This window comes from Thunnus maccoyii, chromosome 4, assembly GCF_910596095.1.
Source record: "Thunnus maccoyii chromosome 4, fThuMac1.1, whole genome shotgun sequence".
Taxonomy (NCBI): Eukaryota; Metazoa; Chordata; class Actinopteri; order Scombriformes; family Scombridae; genus Thunnus; species Thunnus maccoyii.
In genome coordinates, this window is record NC_056536.1 from 11,000,365 (window position 1) to 11,021,374 (window position 21,010).

The 21,010-nt window shown below is 40.9% G+C and overlaps 1 protein-coding gene across 1 annotated transcript; it reads left to right on the forward strand.

Annotated features, from left to right (window-relative positions):
• The first annotated feature begins 6,040 nt into the window (after positions 1–6,040).
• Positions 6,041–19,832, forward strand: xpc (xeroderma pigmentosum, complementation group C). The gene is made up of 14 exons (XM_042410161.1): positions 6,041–6,551; positions 8,467–8,757; positions 8,970–9,066; positions 9,790–9,874; positions 9,991–10,148; positions 10,366–10,486; positions 10,591–10,680; positions 12,539–13,387; positions 14,322–14,482; positions 15,293–15,374; positions 16,872–17,003; positions 17,231–17,400; positions 17,891–17,984; positions 18,235–19,832. Exons 1-14 carry the CDS (start codon positions 6,446–6,448, stop codon positions 18,565–18,567), a joined length of 2,769 nt encoding a protein of 922 aa, XP_042266095.1. The 5' UTR covers positions 6,041–6,445; the 3' UTR covers positions 18,568–19,832.
• The last annotated feature ends 1,178 nt before the right edge of the window (positions 19,833–21,010 follow it).

Consider the following 21,010-nt stretch of genomic DNA (forward strand, 5'->3'; position numbering starts at 1 on the left):
CTGTCTTTTCCTCCTTGCACTCCTTCCTCCCTGCACCTTCCCCTCTTCACCTCCCTCTCATCTCCTTCCTCTCATCTCTCCTTACCCCCGTTACCTCCCTCTCCTTCTTCTAACCCACTTGTACCATCCATCCTGTCTCCCAGTCTCCCCCTGAGGCTCCCACCTACACCTCCTCCTTCCCTCTTCCTCCTCCTCCTCCTCCTCCTCTGCCCAGCCTGACGTGGGACCAGATCAAGGAACTGTGTTGCCGGGAGTAACGGGGATTGAGAGCGACGCGTTGGAATGCAACTCCAGCCGAGCCCCTGAGAACAGGAGGAGGAGGAGGAAGAGGAGGAGGAAGGGGCGATTGAGAGCAAGTATTTCCACTTTATCCCTGTGAAGTGTTTCTCCCAAATACTCTCTTTCTTGTCCTGTCCTCTTTTTGTTTTCACCTTCATCTCTCATCTTTCTGTGTCTCTCTATGTTTTGTCTAGAGACATTTTGGGGTCCTTCCCCTCCTCCATCTCTGAGAGGAGGTGCCAGGAACCATTATTCTCTATCTTTATCCCTCTTTTTGTTGTCTCTCCTCATCTCCTCTCTGACTTATTCACCTGTATCTCCCTTCATCTTTTGCACACTTATAGCTTGATTTGTTTTTCTTCTCTTCCTTTCATTATTGCTTGATTTGGATTGTCTTCTCCTCTTCTTTTCTTTGTTATCTCTACTCTGTCGTGCGACTTTGGGGGCTTCAACAGTATTTACCGTCTGTCGGTCAGGCCGCACACCCAGCCGTCTGTTTGTCTGGCTGTTCGCAGTGTAAATGCCAGTGAAAGAGACAGAGGGAGAGACAGGGAGGGCAAATACATGCAGATGCAGATGGACACACACTCAAACACGCACACACACATTCCCTCGCGCCACCGTGCCACCATACACACACACACACAAACACACACACACTCTCTACTTTATCAGCAGAATGAAAGTGCTTTCTGGCGGTATTTGAATGAGACAGAAAAGAGCCCTATTCAGCCCCACTGCCCGGCTTTTATTAACACTGCCCGTCACTGAGGCGACATAAGCCTCCCCTCCCTCACACCCCCTGTCTCTCTGTCCACACACACACACACAAGCGCTAGCACACAGACACACACACACACACACACACACACACACACACACACACACACACAGAGAGAAGCAGAGGGAGGTCTCCTGCTCAGGTATGATGATGCCCCCTCCTCATCTCCTCTCCCTTTTCTCTCCCTCTCATCCCTCTTTTTCGTTGGCTCCTCCTCACTCAGGGGCTTTTGTTACCTCACCCCCTCCTCCCCTGCTTTTTTCACCACATCTCCCTCAACTCCTCTCTCTCTCTCTCTCTCTCTCTCTCTCTCTCTCTCTCTGTCTCTCTCTCTCTCTGTTTGCCTCTGTCGCTGAATGGAAATACGCACAGATGCGTAAAGGGGCGGTCAAACTTCACATATCCACCGGTGGCAGCGGCAGCATCACCGAGCCCGTCTCTCTGGACAAGAGGACTGAGCAGAGGACAAACTACTATCTTGGACAAGTGTTGAGGCCTCAAGCAGAAGTGGCGAGAGCCCCGAGCACGAGCCTGGAGCCCACCTGTTTGAGGTCGGACCCTGTTTGCTCGGATCACCCGGAGCCCCGGCAACCCGGCCGGAGGACGCAGGGAGTGCGGGTACAGAGGCGTAGGAGGACCCCGCGGTGTCCCGGCTCGGATGCTCGGATGGATGCTCGCTTCTTTTTCATGCAGCTTTTTTCTTTTTTTTTCTTTTTTTTTTTTAATTTCCTCCAGAGCTGCTGTTGCTCGTCTGTGGCGATCCAGAAATAGCAGCAGCCCGTCTAGAGGTTGTATGAGGAGGCGTCTGAAGAGGTTTATTTGCAGTAGTTCTTTTGTTGTCAGCGACGAATTTGCCAGTGTTGTGTCATTTTTTGTGTGTTTCTCTCGTCGCCTCTATTTTGAGTTTCCAGCTTTGATGCCACTTAGTCTGCCGGAGTCGTACTACTAATTAGCGGCTTGATTGACAGCTCGGTAATTGGATTTATTTCATATCCGCTCCTTGAAGTTGTGAAGCCTCTTAAGGCGCGACAGGAATGGCTTCTCAGGCTTTATTTCTGTAGAAAACAACAAGAACACACCTGCGCTAGACTTGTGGGGATTTTTCGGGGGTTTACTCTAATTTTAATGCAGCCACTTGCCAAATTCTCAGTCCTTTTCCAAGTCATTCCTGGAGCCTGTGAGGCCCAAGAATCCAGGACAGATCAGGTTATATATTTCAGACAGAAGAGAAGGATTATTTAATATTTCACCATTACAAAACATAACCTCCACTGCAGAAATATTCCTCTTATTGAGTCTGTTCTTTTTTTTAATCTTCTCTCTCCATTTCCTTCAAGTGCACTGTGACTTGTTCCAGGAATGTTCCAGAAAATGTGGCAAAATGAAGAGGGTCACCACCTTGGTATCAAAGACATAGCTCTTAATTAAACCATAACACTGCAACAAGTTGGTTGCTCTATGAAACAATCCTCTTTTCTAAATTGTTTTTAAAAAACGTTCTTACACTTAATCTGGTTGTGTTAGCAGCATGTGGTTCCTAACCAAGAGGACAACAGGTGCCACAGAGCTTATTGGTGGAGGAGTTGACCACTCCCCTTTAAGAACAAATTATTTAAATTAAGGTTTTTTTATTGAATCCTAATAGTTGGCTTTACACCAACACAAAATGTCTGATTTCATGTTTTTGTGGCACAGGTCTGGAAAATGAAAATTGTGGCTGTGAAAAAGTGTTTAGATCTAATTAATTGAAAATACATACAGCCTTCAAAGTTTAATATATGTGAACAGAATGTATATAGAGAGTAAATGTTTCAAAATCTGACCAAAATCATTGTGTCGATTTCAACTGTTTACTTGCAGATACTTGTGGCCAAGGAGGAAACAACATCCCAGCTGACCAAAAATATATTTCAAATGAATGTCATCAACATGTATTAAAGTCTAAGTATAGACATCCATCAGGGGAACAGGTATGCGGGTTGCAGATTAAAACACTTACGCCAACAAAGGGTTCTATTTGTGCCCTTGGAAAAGCTGAAAGGAGGGAGAGTGAATCCCAGTCATTTACTGGCAGCAGGAGAGATGGATGGATGTTTACTGTAACCCGATATCCAAAAACGATGCAAAGAAACATTTTGTACCATCCAAAACATGGTAGTGTATAAAGGTTAACAGGTCAAGATTCTTCAGATGCATCCTATACAATTGTGGCTCGGTCTGATAATTGTGGGCAAAGAGCTGTACAGTTGAAAAACCTGCTGCCTTGGAGACAACACTGTGGGGAAAGAAAGCCCACTTCAGTGCTCATTGGGTGGACGTCACACCCGTTGCCACACCTCGACAGCAGGTGGCATCACTCGTCCTTGATGAGGCTTCACGTGCTCTCCCTCTGACTCACACAGCGTCTGTCTTTTGGTCAGTCAGTCGATCAGTCCTTGGCCCGCTGTGATGCTGTATTCCCAGTATACCGAGTATGCAGGAACAAGTGTCGTTTTCTATCAGCTCTGTGTGGTCCTTTCTGGGTGTCCGTGTCCTTTGCCTGCTGTTATCCTGTTTTCTAGTTTTGCAGGCCCTTGGATATTATTCGGATGTCTACCCATCTATCATCTCACTCTGTGTGTGTGTGTGTGTTTGTGTTTGTGTGTATGTGTACTTGCTCTTAAAATCCAGTCTCCCCAATGCCCAGTGCGCTGTATGGCTTTTTATTCCTATCTGACTGTACTGATGGTTCATATAGGGATGGAAGCCATGCACCGCGCTGGAAGCACAGCGCACTGGACCATGGATTTAAGCCCTGTCACCTCACACACACACACATGCAAAAACAAACAAACACACATACACACACACACACACACAAAAGATATATGTATAAGCACAGTCTCAAGAGCCTACGTGCTCACAGAAGGCAATGAATGGATGCACACGTCCAGGAGGCCGTGAAGCGAAAACCTGTCACACACTCAGAGATATGGATGCACATGCACTTCACACATAAACATGTATTCATTTATGTGTATGCATGCAATAGGTATGCATATGTATGGGTATGGTGCATGCATTACGCACACACACATACAGGGCACTCACACAGAAATGGTCCCCTGCTCCCATCAGGTCCGTACTGCAGCGAGTCAGTCTGAAGCTGTCTGACTGTATCAGCTGACAGACGGCTTTCTGAAGTGAAACACACACATCTGCCACAGAATCCCAACAAGATCGATATGGATGACAGCAGAGCCCAGTGAAAATTAAATTGATGTGAAATAAACAGAATTGATTTGGACTGAAGACGCAGAACTCGTTTCAGGGAGACCACACAGACTCGTCTCAGAATAACAAGATAAAGAATGAATTTAGTCATGGTCTTTTACCCACTTAGTTCTTATTCGGGGTCCCAGTGGGGAGAAGACATTTCACCGCATGCACTGGGTAGAAGGCAGTGAAAAATCCAGGACATGGCTGACACCGAGAGATGACCATAACCACATTTTCACATCTGAAGCCAGTTTAGAGTTTGAAATCCGTCTGACGTAACTGTAAGGAAAAGTGTGCAAAGGGGATGGGAATCTAATCAAAGACTTCTATTTATTAAGGTAGACTGAGACATTGTGATGCTCCAGTTTCAAAAAAGTAAAACCCAAAAAATTAACTAACAGCAACTGTCTATTGATAATACCTTTATAATAGAACAGTATCAGTGCACAGGCCTGTCACACTATTAGAGGAAACAACCTTTTCTATGGAAAACATGGAAAAAGACATTTTTGAACAGAGCAGAATTTCATCAACCCTTTAAAAGAGGAAATATTGCACTTTTATCATGGTGTGAAATGACCGACTACACATTCAGGACTTCAATCTGTCACATCTACTTAGGATGACCTGTAATCATAGGTGGAAATTTAGAGTAGCTCCTCTACTTGTGACATGGCTACCAAAAATCCTTCATTATTAGCCAGGTGATTTTATCAGATAGTTGGCCAGAGTTGGCTAATGGTCTCATGGTCCCGTTCACATTTCATTCACTGTCATACTGAGGTAAAACCTGCACGAGAATTCATAAATGATATTCTTTTCTTTTTTGTCTGATTATTGCTTCATTTCCAACACGTTCTTCCAGATACACAGACTGTATACAGGAGAAAGTGACCCAGACCACTGATAAATAAAACATTAGAAGAATACATCGACACTGAAGGTCTCTTAAATTATATTTTGTGACCTTTATTAGAGTAAACTTATCATGGGACTGTGGCCCGACCTTGCACTCTTTAAAGGACATTACTGGTGGCTTTCCATTGTTACAGTAAAGTATACATTACACCTCACATACCAGCTTTCTAAAGCATGCTGTAGTATTTTATATTTTTAAATCTTTCATTATTCAAGGTGGCCATTGATTTTCATCCATGACAGTTAAAGATGAACTAGAAACATGACATTGAGTTTGAAAATCACGTCTTTATTATTACTTTTTTCAATGAAAAGTTACATCATCATTATGTAGTAATGCAGCTGAAGGTGCAGACAGATTAGAAAAGTCAAAGTGCTGTGGGGTGTTCGTGTCCTGGTAGGAAACTGCAAAAATTGGGTTTATGGCATGCTCTTGAAATGGTTTGCTAGAATGTAAATCATGTATGATTACTAGTAAATAAAAAAGAAACATGTACAAACTCTTGTATAACACTTTAATGCCAACTGCCTTAAATATTGAGGATCTCGAGGCTGAAGTTTGGACTCATCCCTCTAGCTGAATGCTTCAAATATAAAAAGATGAATAGACACTATCGTTGCCAGACGGTTGTGTAGCCACACAGCATGAGTGTCTCTTTTATGAAACCCCATGAATATAGCTATTAATGTGTCACTGCAAAAACTATCAAAGGTCAAGGTGATACTTTAACATCAGATGAAGTGGAATAGAGACAAGGGCCTCATATGTAGCACAACAACGCCCCTCAGTGTCGAAAAGTGGTATTACTTTGCTCAAAAACCAACCACCATGTCTATAAGGGTTTAGAGTTGTCCTTCAGATTTAAGTTAGCAGCATAAATATAAAAATGTATGTCAGTAAAATGGTAAATAGAGAGTTTTGAGGGTTAAGAAAAAGAGCAGTAAATTAGGACCACCGACGAAGAAGAAGAGGACCGGACGTGACGTCAAAGTCATGTCGCCAAAACAACCGGTGCGCAGCGTCTGGTGTTATGAAAGCTTTTGAGTGAAATGTTGGATAACTGCTGTTTCCTTTACTCTTACACAACTATCCGTGGTTGCAGCATCATGTGGAGAGCTGAGGGACTTCCGGTCGTCTAGATTAGCCAAAATACTTTTTTAGGAAAAGTGTTTTTGATTGAGAAAAGTGACAGAAAAGACAGAGACGGCATGGCAAAGCGGAGAGAGTGTGCCGAGACACCTGCAGATACAAAGAAATTGAAGCTGAAGGCAAAGAGCAGCGGAGCGAAGGCAAGAGCTAAGAAGACTGATGCAGGTACAGAGAAGACTGATGCATCGCTCTAATATGTCACTAATGAACACAACATCTCCCCCCGTCTGTTGCAAAACAAGCCTGCACGTTTGCACCCAGGAAATGAACGAGAAATCCATAAAATAGCTCGAGTGTCAAAACAGTGTAGAAAAAGTCAGATTGCAAAGGAAGGAGGGACACACTTTACTCTTTTTAACAGTAGAGGGGTGTGTGTAATCCTGACTCTATGGATAGAGTTGCAGACTTTTTTTTTACCTGCATGTATCCTGCTAAACGTGTCCTATTAGCTGGTGTTTATGTTGTGAATTATAGCTGATTGTTAATATAGTATTATTGGTAATGTAGCTTCCACAGTTTCATGCATTGATACAGATAGATGACATTAACAGCTGATACATTTTGATACTTTTCCACTATCAATATTTATATATGATAATATGGAGATTAATGGAGATATATCGGTAATAAATTATCAAACGTACTTGATGCAATGACCTTTGCTCTGTTGTCTTACATGATGTAAAAAACAATTCACATATCAACACAAAAGCTTCAATCACCAGTGTTACAGATTTTTACAATTTGCCATGAATCCTCAATTTGCAGAGCAGACTTTTGTGAAACAACAATGTGACATAATAAATATTTATATATATATATATATATATATATATATATATATATATATATATATAATCACAATATGATTCCAGTAAAATTGAATTATTTTATTTTATTGAATTTATTTATTTTGGCTCCTGAATGGGTAAAAATACATAAATAGTCAGTGTTGTTTTCTTATTGTGTCTACCAAGAAGATACTTTTCAAAGCGAGCCATTGTTCAGGTGCATGGATGGATGATGCGCACGGTTACTGGAGTGGATTCGTTGGCCTACATACACATCTGTGCTCCACTTCATCAAAACATGTTTTTGTGAAAGAAAAAAAAAAGTTTCTCCTTAAGTGTGATCTTTATCTTTTAAAATAGGATAAGTCACACAACAATCTCAGTAATTGTTTGTGTATCTTCATTTTCCTGCTGGTTTTTTTCTCTCATGTTTTGCTGTTTTGACTTAATTTGAGTGTTTTTGGATCTGTCTTTGTCGCAGTTTGAAATGCACATTTAAGCATTGCTCTTCCTTTTTTCCTGAAATCACAGCAACAGCGTCGTCTCAGATGTGGTTTTATTGCTATTTGAACAGCAGCATTATTGTTAGTGGGCTGTATTTAGTATTTAGTATAAACAACATGGTTCAGATGATTGGAAGCCTGTTTCATATCTTACATGTTTCATGACCAGTGAGTCATTAATTGAGATAAACCCTTACTGCTTCCTGTTGTGAACCTCAACCATCATCACCATTGTGCTGTTAGTTTTAGTTTGTTAGTAATTAGTTTTGATTATTGTTTACTCTTGTTTGGCTTTTCTCTTGTTGATAATTATCTTTTCCTATGGCTTTTAGAGAATGTTCTCTGGACAAAAACAGCACCATTTTATGTTTGCTTTACAAGTTTTCTTTTAAATATAACACTGTTTCTCATGATGTAAAAAGCTGTGCAGAGGCTGGCAGACAGGATGCAAAATTAACTTTTTTGTCCACTGGTCAAATGGCTAATGAATGTTCAAATTTTACCAGCTACTCAGTAGATTACCGTTGTTTCTTTGGCTGGTGAGTGAAGCAAATCTACCAGCCAGTTGCATATTTTAGCAGCATTTGGCTGGTGGATGGTGCTAATTTTGTGCCCTACTGGCAGAGAGAAGATACTCTATGATGGTGATCTGGTTCATTGCTAAATATAACAGCTTTAAATTAAAAGGATTTCTACTATTGTAGGCCAAAAAAAGAGACATGGAAGACTGAAAGCATTATTCATTATGTGAACACAGCTGCTAAAAACCCTTGTCTTTCATCACAGAGAAAGAGGAGAAGATTGAGAGGAAAGTCAAATCCAAACCACGTTCCTCCACAAAACGAGCTGGAAGGAACATCTCTTCTACCACATCCTCCTCCGCCAGTGCTGTCAAAACCAGTAAATACTTCCTGTCACCAGGGAAGGAGGAGGAAGCTGACAGTGAAGATGACTTTGACATGGTGACCTCAAAAGCACCTGTGGTTACGGTGAACGCCAAGAAACCATTGAAGGAAGAAGAAGAGGATGAGGAGGAGGACAGTGAGGAAGACGAGGATGATTGGGAGGAAGTGGAAGGTAAGTGAAGAGTCAGTAGAAAACAGCGTTAGTCTGTTGTGTGTATGAATTGAATCATAATATAATATTAAACCTTTTCATTGTGTATATGTAAAGCAAATTCTCTCTGCAGGTGAGAAAGTGTGGTTGTGAACGTTATTCACATTATTATAATAATAATGATAATAACACACTGGGAAACTGAAATGTATGTATGTATTTGTGTTGATTAGAGTTGGCTGAGCCTCTGGGTCCAGTGGAGCCAGCAGAACCCGTCCTGCCCTCTCAACCAGTGGAGATCGAGATCGAGTCTCCAGAAGTCAGGAAAAAGTAAGTGAAACGTGTGTTTGTATCGTGTTTGTACTGAAAATACATGTGAAAGATTGTCAAGCAAAGATATTTATCTCTAAAAACATTTTATGCTATTTGTGTATTTTTACCACATACAGTTATATTATCCATGCTGCATGAAATGACTGATTTTTTTAAGCTATGTTGAGACAAAACGTTATATTCTCACTTAAATAGATACAGAATAATAAGAGCACATAGCAAAGATAAACATGGTTTTCTATAACTATGGAGATCCTGTAATTGTAATTTATGGAAGACCTGTGATCTGTTTTAGTTTCAAAGTTTTCTCCGGCTGAATTCGTTTAGAAGTATTTTGTTTATGACTGATTTTTGTTTTAGTAACATCCATCCGCTTTTGCTATAAATACAGTTCAAGGAACATCAGCAAACTTTTTAGTCCTGAAAAGAAAAAAGGTTTTCAGGCAGAGCTTAGTCTTACTTAGTCTGCCTTTTAAGATACTATCTCTCCATGTTCTGTGTAAGAGTGCCTTATTTTCCTTTTCTATTACAATTTTTTTCATCTTCAAGAGCACCTTGAGGGTTGATGGACTTACTTCATGTGAAAATGACTCAGCACTTAGACGCTGTTTAAGTATGATTACAAACACACTTGTGTATGAATTACAAAGCCCACTGGATGCACGTCTGTATATATCTTTTTTAAACGTGTGTTTCTAATCATCGTTGCTGATTGGCCAGGCAGAAGAGGCAGGCTGAGTTCGAGGCGTATCTGAGGCGAATGATGAACCGATTCAAGAAGGACGTGCTGGCAGACACGCACAAGGTGAAAATACACACCTGCGCTGTAAACGTTTGTCTGTGCTTCTTCCAATCCTTTGTGTGATTTGAAGTCACTGCAGTTGGATTTCAGTCGCTACTAACTTCTAATTGGTCTCTCAGGTCCACCTGATGTGCCTGATAGCCAGTGGGATGTTTCGCAACCGTCTGTGCAGTGAGCCAGACCTGCTGGCCATCACTCTGTCGCTGCTGCCTGCCCACTTCAGCGTGGTCGCCAAAGAACGCATCGACCAAAACTACATATCTGGACTGCTCAAATGGTGTGTGCTCATCAAATGTTAAATGTTTAGTATGTAAATGGTGCCTGAAGCTTCTTTTCATGGCAGGATGTGTAAAACACTAATAAATGTTTCTAGTGATGCAACCAAATCCTCTCCACAGTCATCAACCTCATCATATCAGTTATTATTACCTTTGTTTAATCACTGATGTATCTTTTATCGCCATCTATTTATTTTAATCTCTCCTCCTCTCCAGGTTCAGAGCAACATTCACCCTCAACTCCAGTCTTCCCTGTGAGGAGCGTCCAGACCCGCGGGCTCTGATGGAGAGGCGGCTGGCCAGCCTTTCAGCGAGAAACCACCAGGAGATGACTCATGTTGGTAGTTTACCTCAAGCCTACTAAATGCAACACAGCCCGTGCGTGTAAACGAGTAGATTTGTGAGGTAATTATGCTCCTGTGTGTTTTATGTTTCCTGCAGCTGTTCTTGTTGGTCCTGAGGTCTCTGCAGCTCTTCTGCCGCTTGGTACTTTCTCTGCAGCCGATCCCTCTCAAACCCCCGTCAGCCAAGGTACCAACAATCTGTTATTCAGCTCTTTAGAGGATACTGATGTAATTACACAAGCCATATTTAGTCAAGAGCTGCAGTTTAATGCACAGAAAATTCTTTCCTTGACTGTTCTACTCAAGTAATTATATTCAACACTTCTGAAAGACATTAGAAAACACTGTTCATACATTAAAAGGGTCCCACAGGCCTTTCAGCACGTTGCACTTGACATCCATGTACAGTATGACTGCTAATTATAACTTAAACTGCAGTATAAACTACTATAATTTTATCAGGGCAGAAATAACAAGATATTAACAATGTCATTAACAATTTACCAAATACAAGTCTGTGCTTAACTGGTCCTTACACTGCTTTGGGCCAGGTCTTTTTTATGTGTGGATGGCAGGGTTCAATGTTGTTGTTTTTCACTTGCCTGGTCGGGCAAGTGGATCAGAAATCTACTTAACCAAAGTCAGTTTTTACTTGGACAAAATTGTTTTATCAAATAACAACAAAGATGTAAGTTAATTGTCATGTTCAATCTTTATTTAAGTAAAATAAACAGAACAAGCACAGTGTCATAGATACGAAGCAACAAACATTCTTGCATATTGAGAATGGTATGACCCATCGCCAAAGATTCACTGAACATTAAGTTCTTTTGATCAGCCTAGTTTCTTAAATGTTGCTTGTTTTCAAGAGTATTTATGGCAGTGAAGAATTACACGCTCCACTGATTCCTCTATTTAACAGTGCTCACATAAACCTGAGGGATGTTTGTTTCACGCATCACACTACTAGCCTACTCAGTTCCTGACTGGCCAACAGTGCGTACGAATACTCTCCGATGCGTGCAAGAGGAGGGGGCTGTGCTGTGCGCCAGAGAACGAGAAAATAATTTATGATACAACGATGATCGAAAAAAAATTCTCAGTACTAAAGATGCATTTCACAAAACAGCTCATACGTGCAGCAAAACACTGGAGTTAACCTGCCAACGGCTTTAACTCACCCAAAACCTTTAATTAATAACTCAAAATTAAGTTATTGTGTCAATGAATAAGACATTGCCACCAAAATGACACGTTCGTTTGATATAGTAAAAACCAAGGATGATCATATATTTACACCTCCGTTGCCCCCGTCCAGTGTTCATCTAAGCAGGCGCCTCCTTGTTCACAAGTTGTAGTAACTCTGTTGCCCTCAAGCTTTATAAATGTGTTTTACAATACCCATACTCATGATTTACACCTGTAAGCTAACTGGACAGCACGTGCCATTGGTTGATTAAAGATGCGAGACTCCCCATTCGTAAGTGAAATTCAAGTTTCACCTGACAACAAAAAATCAATTTAGCAGACTTAACGACCACTACGTATCAATGCAATTTATGAAACACGAGCTCTGCAGGTTCTGATAATTAGTTGGACTATTCTGCATGTGACGACTTACACAATGAAAGAAATCAAATATGTATCAAAACTATTCAACTGAGAAGAAACATAATCTATTTTGATCACAAAGACATATACAACCAATAATTGTTCAAATTGTAGACAATTGTACTTTCTGTTGTGCACAAGTAACAAAATGTTTTGAAGAATTTTACATATCGCTTTGACGTCTTTAACTGTCATTTGAGAATTGAGCCAAAGCAACTGAGAAAAACTTATTGCATAGTTTCATTTCTAATCGTAACCAAATTTGCAAAATTCATCAGGGGAACGACACAAACACCTTCTCTGTTGTTCTACACAGTTAACACATATTTCCCCCACATGTGTCGGCTCATTACAAACTGATTACATAACATAAGCTGAGTCTTCTGTTCTCACAAATACACATACTGTAATTATCTCTTGTGTTCTTTCTCCAGGGCAAAGGGGCTAAAACATCTTCTGGTGCCCAAGGAAAGAACCAGGGAACATCCAAGACCAGCCCACAGGAGCCGAAGGTGTCTCCTGGCACCAAGAGAGCAGCTGGAGGAGGGAAGGGAGACAGAGGAGGAAAGAAAGCTAAGAGGAAGGAAATAAAAGACGAGGATGAGGGGGAAGAGGAGGAGGCTCCAACATCAGGGCGGCAGAAACCGAAGAACTCAAAACGCCGCAGCGTCGCCTCAAAGGTCAGCTACAAGGAAGAGAGCAACAGTGAAGGGGAAAAGGAGGACAAGTGGCTCAGTGATGAGGAGGATTTTCAGGTGACCAGTGAGGAAAACAGTGAAGATTCAGAGGGTGGGGCCAAATCTAAAAAGGGGACGAAGGGGAAAGGGAGGAGCAAAGCTAAAGTGACCACAGCCCCAAAGAGAAAGAGCGGGGGAGGGAAAAAACAGGTGAAAAACGAAGATGAGTGTGAAGAAGGAGAAGATGGTGATGAAGAAGAAAGAACGACGAGCAACGGAAACAAGCGAAGGAGTGGGAACAAGAGAGAGGGGCCTGGAGCCGACGAGTGGTTGGAGGTGTTTCTGGAAAAAACATCCTCCTGGGTTTGCGTAGACGTGGAACACGGTGTCGGGATGCCTCATCTCTGCTCCCAGAATGCAACAGCGCCGGTGACGTACGTGGTGTCAGTGGACGGGGATGGGTTTCTGAAGGACCTGGGAAGGAAGTACGACCCCACCTGGATGACGTCATCTAGGAAGAGAAGGGTAGAAGAAGAGTGGTGGGAGGACACGCTCGAGCCGTTCCTGGGACCAGAGGATGAGAGGGACACGAAGGAGGACAAGGAGGTGAGACGGACATCCAACCTCCAACACACATGAACTCAAACTCATCCTGCCAAATACACACACACCAATTTAATACTCCAATCTGTTCCTGTTATGTATTCTGTTTTGCTCTGAATGCTATTTTGCACACTCTTTTATTGCCGTAACACATTTTTCATTTCTACATTTCTACTAGTGTGTTGTGTTGATTGTGTTAGTTGTGTATGTTTACATAATTCTCTTTTCTCATTTGGATCCTTTTACTCTTTCCTGTTGGAAATCCCCTCTATCTCTGAGTAACACATCAAAGGAACACAAAGTTACTGGCAAACTGGTCAGCTTACACATTAAAAGTTGAGGGCATTGGTATCAGATGTCTCCCCTGCCCAGCAGACTGCTGGTGCTGATAGTAGACAACTATAATTGACTGAAAAGTGGAAAAAAGCAGCTATAAAGCCCAATAATTAGCTGTTTTTTCTGCAGGACAGTTGTAAAAATGCACATGATATAAAAACAGCACACTGTTTTTAACCAGTAAAAAGCAGTTTTCCTGTTTACAGCTAAAAATCAGTAACAAATTAACAAAATAAACCAGATAACTTTATCTGGATAAGCTGAGTGGTTCTCCTTTTTCGGGCAATGTAATGTATGAGTAGTAAAAGATATTAGAGTGGGTCTCACATCAGGTATTTACATCAATAACAGTGAGGAAAAAGACATCCAGAGTAGCCCTGAATATAGTCTCATTCAAAGCATGAAAAGTTTAGATGTCCTCGCTTACAAAAAGTGACAATTCAAACTGGGTGCAGTCTAAATACGAAACATAAAAAACGCATCATTCTTCGCATGCAAGGAGCTTCTTACTTTACTCACAATCGGTTCAACACTGAACACTCCTTTTACACTTATTAACACCATCCATCTTCTCTCTGTTCTCCCCATGTTGCCCACCCAGATCCAGAACAGGCTGCTGAACAAACCGCTGCCCATCTCTATAGCGGAGTATAAAAACCACCCGCTGTACGCTCTAAAGAGACACATGCTGAAATACGAAGCCATTTACCCCCCCACAGCCACAGTACTGGGATACTGCCGAGGAGAGCCAGTGTACTCCAGGTCAGTAGTAAAAAAGTCAGTCGCGGATACTTTTTCATTAAATCACTTCTCAGGATGCGTCACAGGACATATTTTTATACAGCATCATCTCTGTTAAACCAGTTTCCTCTCATTGCGGATTCTGGTTTGTACAGGATTGTGAAAGGGACATTGTTTTTGGAAGCAAACTGGACATGTTATGAATCACAGGGCGTACATGGAAACATTTGCCATAAATTTGTCAGTTATGCGTCACGGGTTAAACTAAAACATCATAACTCGTACTGTAGACTAGGGTATCATTGAAGTTTAATGATGGTGTTTATACTTAGTTGGTTGTATAAGGCCAATGAAATATTTTATTTTACAAGTTGTAGCATTAGTTTTAGTCTGTTAGTCTCATTGTGGAAGAAAGAGCAGGTTCAGTCTGGACTTCTGGTTCTCTGAAAAACGACTTCATTTATTGTTGCTGTGGAAGATTTGTTGACCTGCATGTTTGAATGAATTGTTCGAGTATCAGTGGCCACCTGGTGGTGCTGTTATATTAGTTAACCTGTCATGTGCTTGAAGCTGTGTTCATCTGCAGATAGTGATCTTCTAGCTATGAAATACATCTCATTTTGACTGTTAATGCTTGTTAGACCTTATTCACACTTGGAACTAAGTGCTTTAATCTTAAAATACACCCACCATGCACTCAAAAGACGTTGACTCTGATTGGCTTCAAGACATGAGCAAAACATTCAATTCTTGAGGTAAATAAGAATTTCAGTGTGATAAATATTTTTTTTCTTATTCTTCTCATCACATTTAAATGTTTGTTCTCTCTAGGGATTGTGTGCACACCCTCCACTCCAGAGACACGTGGCTGAAAGAAGCACAAACTGTCAGACTAGGAGAAGAGCCATATAAGGTGAGAGAGAAATTTTCTCCAATTTAGTTTTCTTATGCATTTATTTCCTCTTTTTTTTTCTCCTCCAGCCATGATTTCTCTTCTCTGTTTGTTAGTTTCTTGATCACTTCTGTTCCTCTCTAACTTTATCTCACACTAGCGTCTCTCACTGTAGCCAAATCAGTTCAGCAGGTTTTATTTGCATGATTTCATGACTGATACCAAAAAAAAGAGGAACAACATCAGGAGCAGTTAAACTCAAACACTCCACTGATGTCCATATAACCACCAAACACACAGTTAACCAGAATTAACCACTATTGTTCCATCGTAGCCACCTCCCTGACATTGAAGTGGATGAGGAGGGTTGGTTTGAGCTGTGTGTGATGTGTAGTGAGAGTCCAAAAGACCAATGTTTACCTCACTATGCAACATATTATTCAGTTTCAAGAGGGAACTTACTTTCTGCAGTGTAACCACAAACTTTTCATGTATTACTCAGAAACGCCACTCATTACTTGCAGGTTTTCCCTCTAATGGTCAACTGCTGTAATATTGCCTCTCACACAGGGACCAGACTGGGTGAACTCTATGGGGAATTTCCACAAATTGAATTGATTGAGATATATAGTGGGGCCCAGGAGATATTGCCTCAAGATATAAACTTCATGATATAACTTAATGAAAGCCTCCCTGACATGAAACAAATGAGCACATGTAACAAAGTTAGTTTTGTGGTTTTGCAAAGCTAAATTCTTGTCAGCGTATTTCCAGCTATACTTTGGGGAGAAATGATGCAATTAAATCTCTAAGTTTGTCTTAATTTGATCAATGAACAAAGTTGCACGCAGCAAAAACCTGAGAGTGAGTGAGTTGTGTATCTTGATATTTCAGCAGGTGAGCACTGATTAGATGGTAAATGGCTGCATTTACATAGCGCTTTTATTCAAAACGCTTTACAGTGTTTCTGCTGCTCATCACACACTCACACGCCGATGGCAGCAAGATACCATACCAAGGTGCTGGCACAACCATCCGAAGCAATCTGAGGTTCGTTATCTTGCTCAATGACGCTTTGACATGTGGATAGGAGGAGTCAGGCTAATCTGAAATCTGGCTTTGCAGAAGATAAAGCAGAGAAAATCATTGCTCTATTAGCGTTTTTACATGCACTGACACTGAAATGATGTTGTGCTTTTAGTTGATGTCCAGACTAACCTGTCTGCAGTGACACAGGAGGACATATTAAGTATTCACCCTCATTCACTTCCTTTAAATGCAGATCTCTGCCCTGTGCTGGATGCTCTGTACTCTTGACTGCAGGCAAACTGTCATGCATACATTTCATAAGCCAGTAGTAGAGAAGGTTTAAGCAGTACATGCTGGTACATTAAAGTCTTTATAGGCTGGTGAGTCATAAACAGATCAGCCAGTGGTAGGAAACTTGGTGGTTGTGTAACAGAAAGTAGGTAATGACAGAATATATATAATGTCTTCCACTGTGTCTCTCTCTGTTAGATGGTGAAGGGCTTCTCTAATCGTTCCCGTAAGGCCAGGATGATGTCTGAGATGAAGAACGAGAACGACCTGGCTCTGTTTGGAGAATGGCAGACTGAGAAGTACCAACCGCCTATAGCTGTGGACGGAAAGGTATTAATAAAGAACTAGAATGATGAATAAATAAAGAGGGTCACTGAAGCATTTAGAGTGATACATTTATGAAGGTATAACCAAAAAAAATGCTCTGCATTTGTTCTTGATAAATGATGTGAACAATCGATCAAATATTAAAATTGTTATTGATGAGCTGTCTGTCAATAAATAAATTGCCTAAATCTGCAGTCCGGTGGTGTTTACCTGTTATTCGTTCCCTTCAGGTTCCCCGTAACGACTACGGTAACGTCTACCTGTTTAAGCCCTGTATGTTACCGGTGGGCTGTGTTCATGTCAGGCTGCCCAACCTGCACCGTGTGGCCAGGAAGCTGAACATTGACGCCGCGCCTGCAGTCACAGGCTTCGACTTCCATGGAGGATACTCACATGCTGTGTAAGACAATGCGGTGACAGTCCCCTCTGAGACAGGATTAGTTAAACACGAGGACGAAGGAGAATGTAATCAGTATGGGAGCACGTCAGTAGATTTACTCCCATCACATCTATTTCATTTACTTTCAAATATGGATATCGCTTGCTATTTAAGTATAGCTGTATTATTCTCAGTGAGCAACCTTTAATCTCATTTGTATATTAATATTAACGCACATTGTTGCTCCAAGGTTACCGCAGTTTTGTTTTTTTTAACTCATGATGCTTAGGAATATTTTCACTCTTTCTCTTTGTTCTCTCAGGTGAAACTACTCCATCCTTAACATCTGCGTAGTCTTGCAAGAATAATTAGAATAAAATTATTTGTGAAACTTTGTGAAATCTACTCAGGAAGTTAAAAAAATGCAGTTGTCACAAAAAAGTGAAATATGTGAAATGTGAGAGTAAAAAAATATTTTGTTTCATTCACATGTTTTGTTTGTGTGTTTCAGCACTGACGGTTACATTGTGTGTGAGGAGCATGAGGAGGTTCTCCGAGCTGCCTGGGTGGAAGAACAAGAGCTTCAGAAACAAAAAGAGAAAGAGGTTTGTGTGTGTGTGTGTGTGTGTGTGTGTGTGTGTGTGTGTGTGTGTGTGGTTTTGTGTGGGTTTTATTGTAAACTAATTTGTGAATTTATTAGAAACTAATAACTTTATATGACCATGCACCATGCATGACTGATTTTGCAGTCAAGGTGAGGACTGTAGTAATTAAGAACCAGACTAATTTCATGTAAAAGCAAAACCAGTCATTTAAACCACCACATTATTTTTTTTTCCCTCTTCCACTTTCTAGAAAAAAGAAAAGAGGGCGATCTCCAACTGGACTCTGCTTGTGAAGGGGCTCCTGATCAGAGAAAGGCTTAAACAGCGTTACAGCAAGAAGAACGAGGACCCCAGGAGCCTCGCTCACACTAAAGACGGTGGAGACGAGAATGGTTTTTCGTCCGATGAGGAGGTGGTTGAGGGTGGAGGTCCTGGAGCTATGACGGCGGCTGAAACTCTAGCCATGTCCTGGCCCCAAAACAGACAAGCAGAGGAGGACGGAGGGAGCGTCAGCGGACTGAAGAAGCCTAAACGACAGAAGAAAGGGCAAGAGAAACATTTGTTCCCCTTTGAGAAAGTGTGATGTCAGAGATCTAAAAGCTGGCAGAAATAATTCTCTAAACTTCTCAAGACAAGAGACCTTTCTAGCGCTCTGTAGCACTTGGGTTTACTTAAATCAAGATTATATGATTATATCCTCACATCTACTGAAATTTACTTTGGAAGATGTTCACATCTTGAAAGCACTGTGTGCCTCAGGTGGAACAGATTTGAAATAATTTTTGCAGGTTTGGTCAAACCTGCAACCTTTGATATTAACACTAAAAGGAGAAGAAGAAGAGGGAAAGAGAGGAGGACGAAGAAGGAGATGAATGATTTTAGTGAACTGATCTGCAGATCGATCTGTTTTCCTCCACTGTGTGTATTCTTGTACATATTCCCATAAGCTCATGTTCTGCATTATTAACTCTTTGTATGAGAGCTTAATGGAGATTAAGTATATCAAATCCAGCAGGTGTGTTCAGAACTGTGTTTTCAGGGCGTCTTGGAGAGAACAAACTCAACATGAATGTGAGAACAGGGAAGTGTCTTTTACAGTTTCAGATGTGTGTTTAACATCGCATGAAGACACACCTGTTATCATTTTACCTGGACAGATGTGATACACCCAGCCCTCCTGCAAGTATTTAATGGGTGACAGTATTTCACATGGCTGGTTGTGACTGAATCTAAATGGAAATGTCTCATACTGTCAACACACGATACTCTGCAAACACCTCAAGGCTGTAAAAGATCAAAGTTTCACAGAATCTACACTACATGCTGCTAATTGATTATAAGCTGATTGAGACTCAACATCATTCTTGCTATCTCATATGCCGTCTTCACTCCGTTAACAAGTGGCACACCTGGACCTCGTTACTGGCTGGACTGTACACCATGAAACCTGACTGCCTGAACAATGAAACTAGTATTGTATCTCCAGGTTGTCACATTTTCAGCCACGTCTTTAGCTCGGCCACTGTGCATATTTGAGTTGATATAATTGCTTCGGGGTTGTAGATAGTCGTCACGAATGCTGTACTTCCTCCTTTTCTCTCTTTCCTTGTTGGGCTTCCACATCCCTGGAGGTTCACTTGTTTTTGTTGTATTCTGTACCATTTATCATGTTCAGCAACTCTTACTAATCTCTTTCACACTTTTGGTCACCATTTCACACTTTGTCTGTATATGTGTTAGTAAAAAGCAGATGATGGCTGTATTTAAAATGGTAAACAGTTTTTGTATGAAAAGTATTTTTGTAAGAAATGTTTGAATACCAGTAAAATGCAGAGCAGCCAAATTGAATGTTAGTTATAGTCTTTTAAATGTGTGAGTGTGTTTGTGTGCGTGTTAAATTATAAAATATCTCTGAGTGTGTAAAAGTAAACTCCAACCAGGATGCGACAGCCTGCTAAACACACACACACACAAATCCCAGAGGTGGTCCAGTTACACCCTCAACACACAGTATAGAAATAGCATCTTCTGACCTTTGCATATCTCTAGACATTTTTGTAAAATTGTGAATGTGTTGTAACTTCAGTTTACATAAGTGTAAAATCTAAAATGTAAAGCCTCAAAAAAAAATAGTAGCTTAAAGAAAAAGCTCATTGTTTTAAAATTAAAACAGCTACTATTCCCTTTGCCTGTAGGCGGCAACTTTAATATGTCTGCAGGCCCAAAATATTCAGATACATGTGAAGAGACAGTAAGAAAACACTGACTGCCATATGAAGTAATACTACTACGTGATAAAGGCTCTTTATATTGACCGGCACTATACAGAGGTCAAAATGTACATATGTTTATATCACCAGTGTGTGGAATTATGGTATTTCAATATGATTTCAAATTAACTATAGCATGTAGTTGATTTATTGAATTAAGGACTTTTGTATTACTGTGGAAACATTCCCTTAAAGCTTTCACTCGTTTAGTATTAACAGTTATTTAACTATGCTGATGTTTACCAGAGAGTCTAAACACACATCACAGTTTATCTGAGCGATGGACTGCCTGGTCCAAGAATCAGTTTGTGGAAAAGGTACAAGTAACTACAGTAGCACTTCTTCTACAACATCAACAATCAGAATTAGAATCAGATTTATTGCCAAGTAAGTTTGCACATACAAGGAAATTGCTTTGGTGTAGTGGTGCATGACAATCAGAACATAGAAAGTAAGAGAAAAAACAACTATCTATACAAAGTAAGAAAAATACGACTACCAAAAAAGACAGGAGGTATAAGTACAGAATACAATAAAGAATAAGTAAAAATCTATTCTGTGTGAAGAGAGCTGTTGATGTACAAAAATAATGTACAGGGAATGTGCCAGTGTTCACAGATGTGCAATATAAGATTATTATTTTATGTTAATATAAGGTGTTGTGTCCATGGGTGGGATAGAGAGTGGTGCAGGGCCTTGTTGATGAGGCCAGCTGCAAAGTGTTAGTGACATACAGAGATTTCAAAACCTCAAAAG

What these genes read in the sequence shown, in the direction of transcription:
- xpc (XM_042410161.1), top strand. Translation starts at nt 6,446, where the DNA reads ATGGCAAAGCGGAGAGAGTGTGCCGAGACACCTGCAGATACAAAGAAA. An exon ending in ACACGAAGGAGGACAAGGAG is followed by an intron (nt 13,388 to 14,321) that starts GTGAGACGGACA and finishes TTGCCCACCCAG; the next exon opens with ATCCAGAACAGGCTGCTGAA. An exon ending in CTATAGCTGTGGACGGAAAG is followed by an intron (nt 17,004 to 17,230) that starts GTATTAATAAAG and finishes CGTTCCCTTCAG; the next exon opens with GTTCCCCGTAACGACTACGG.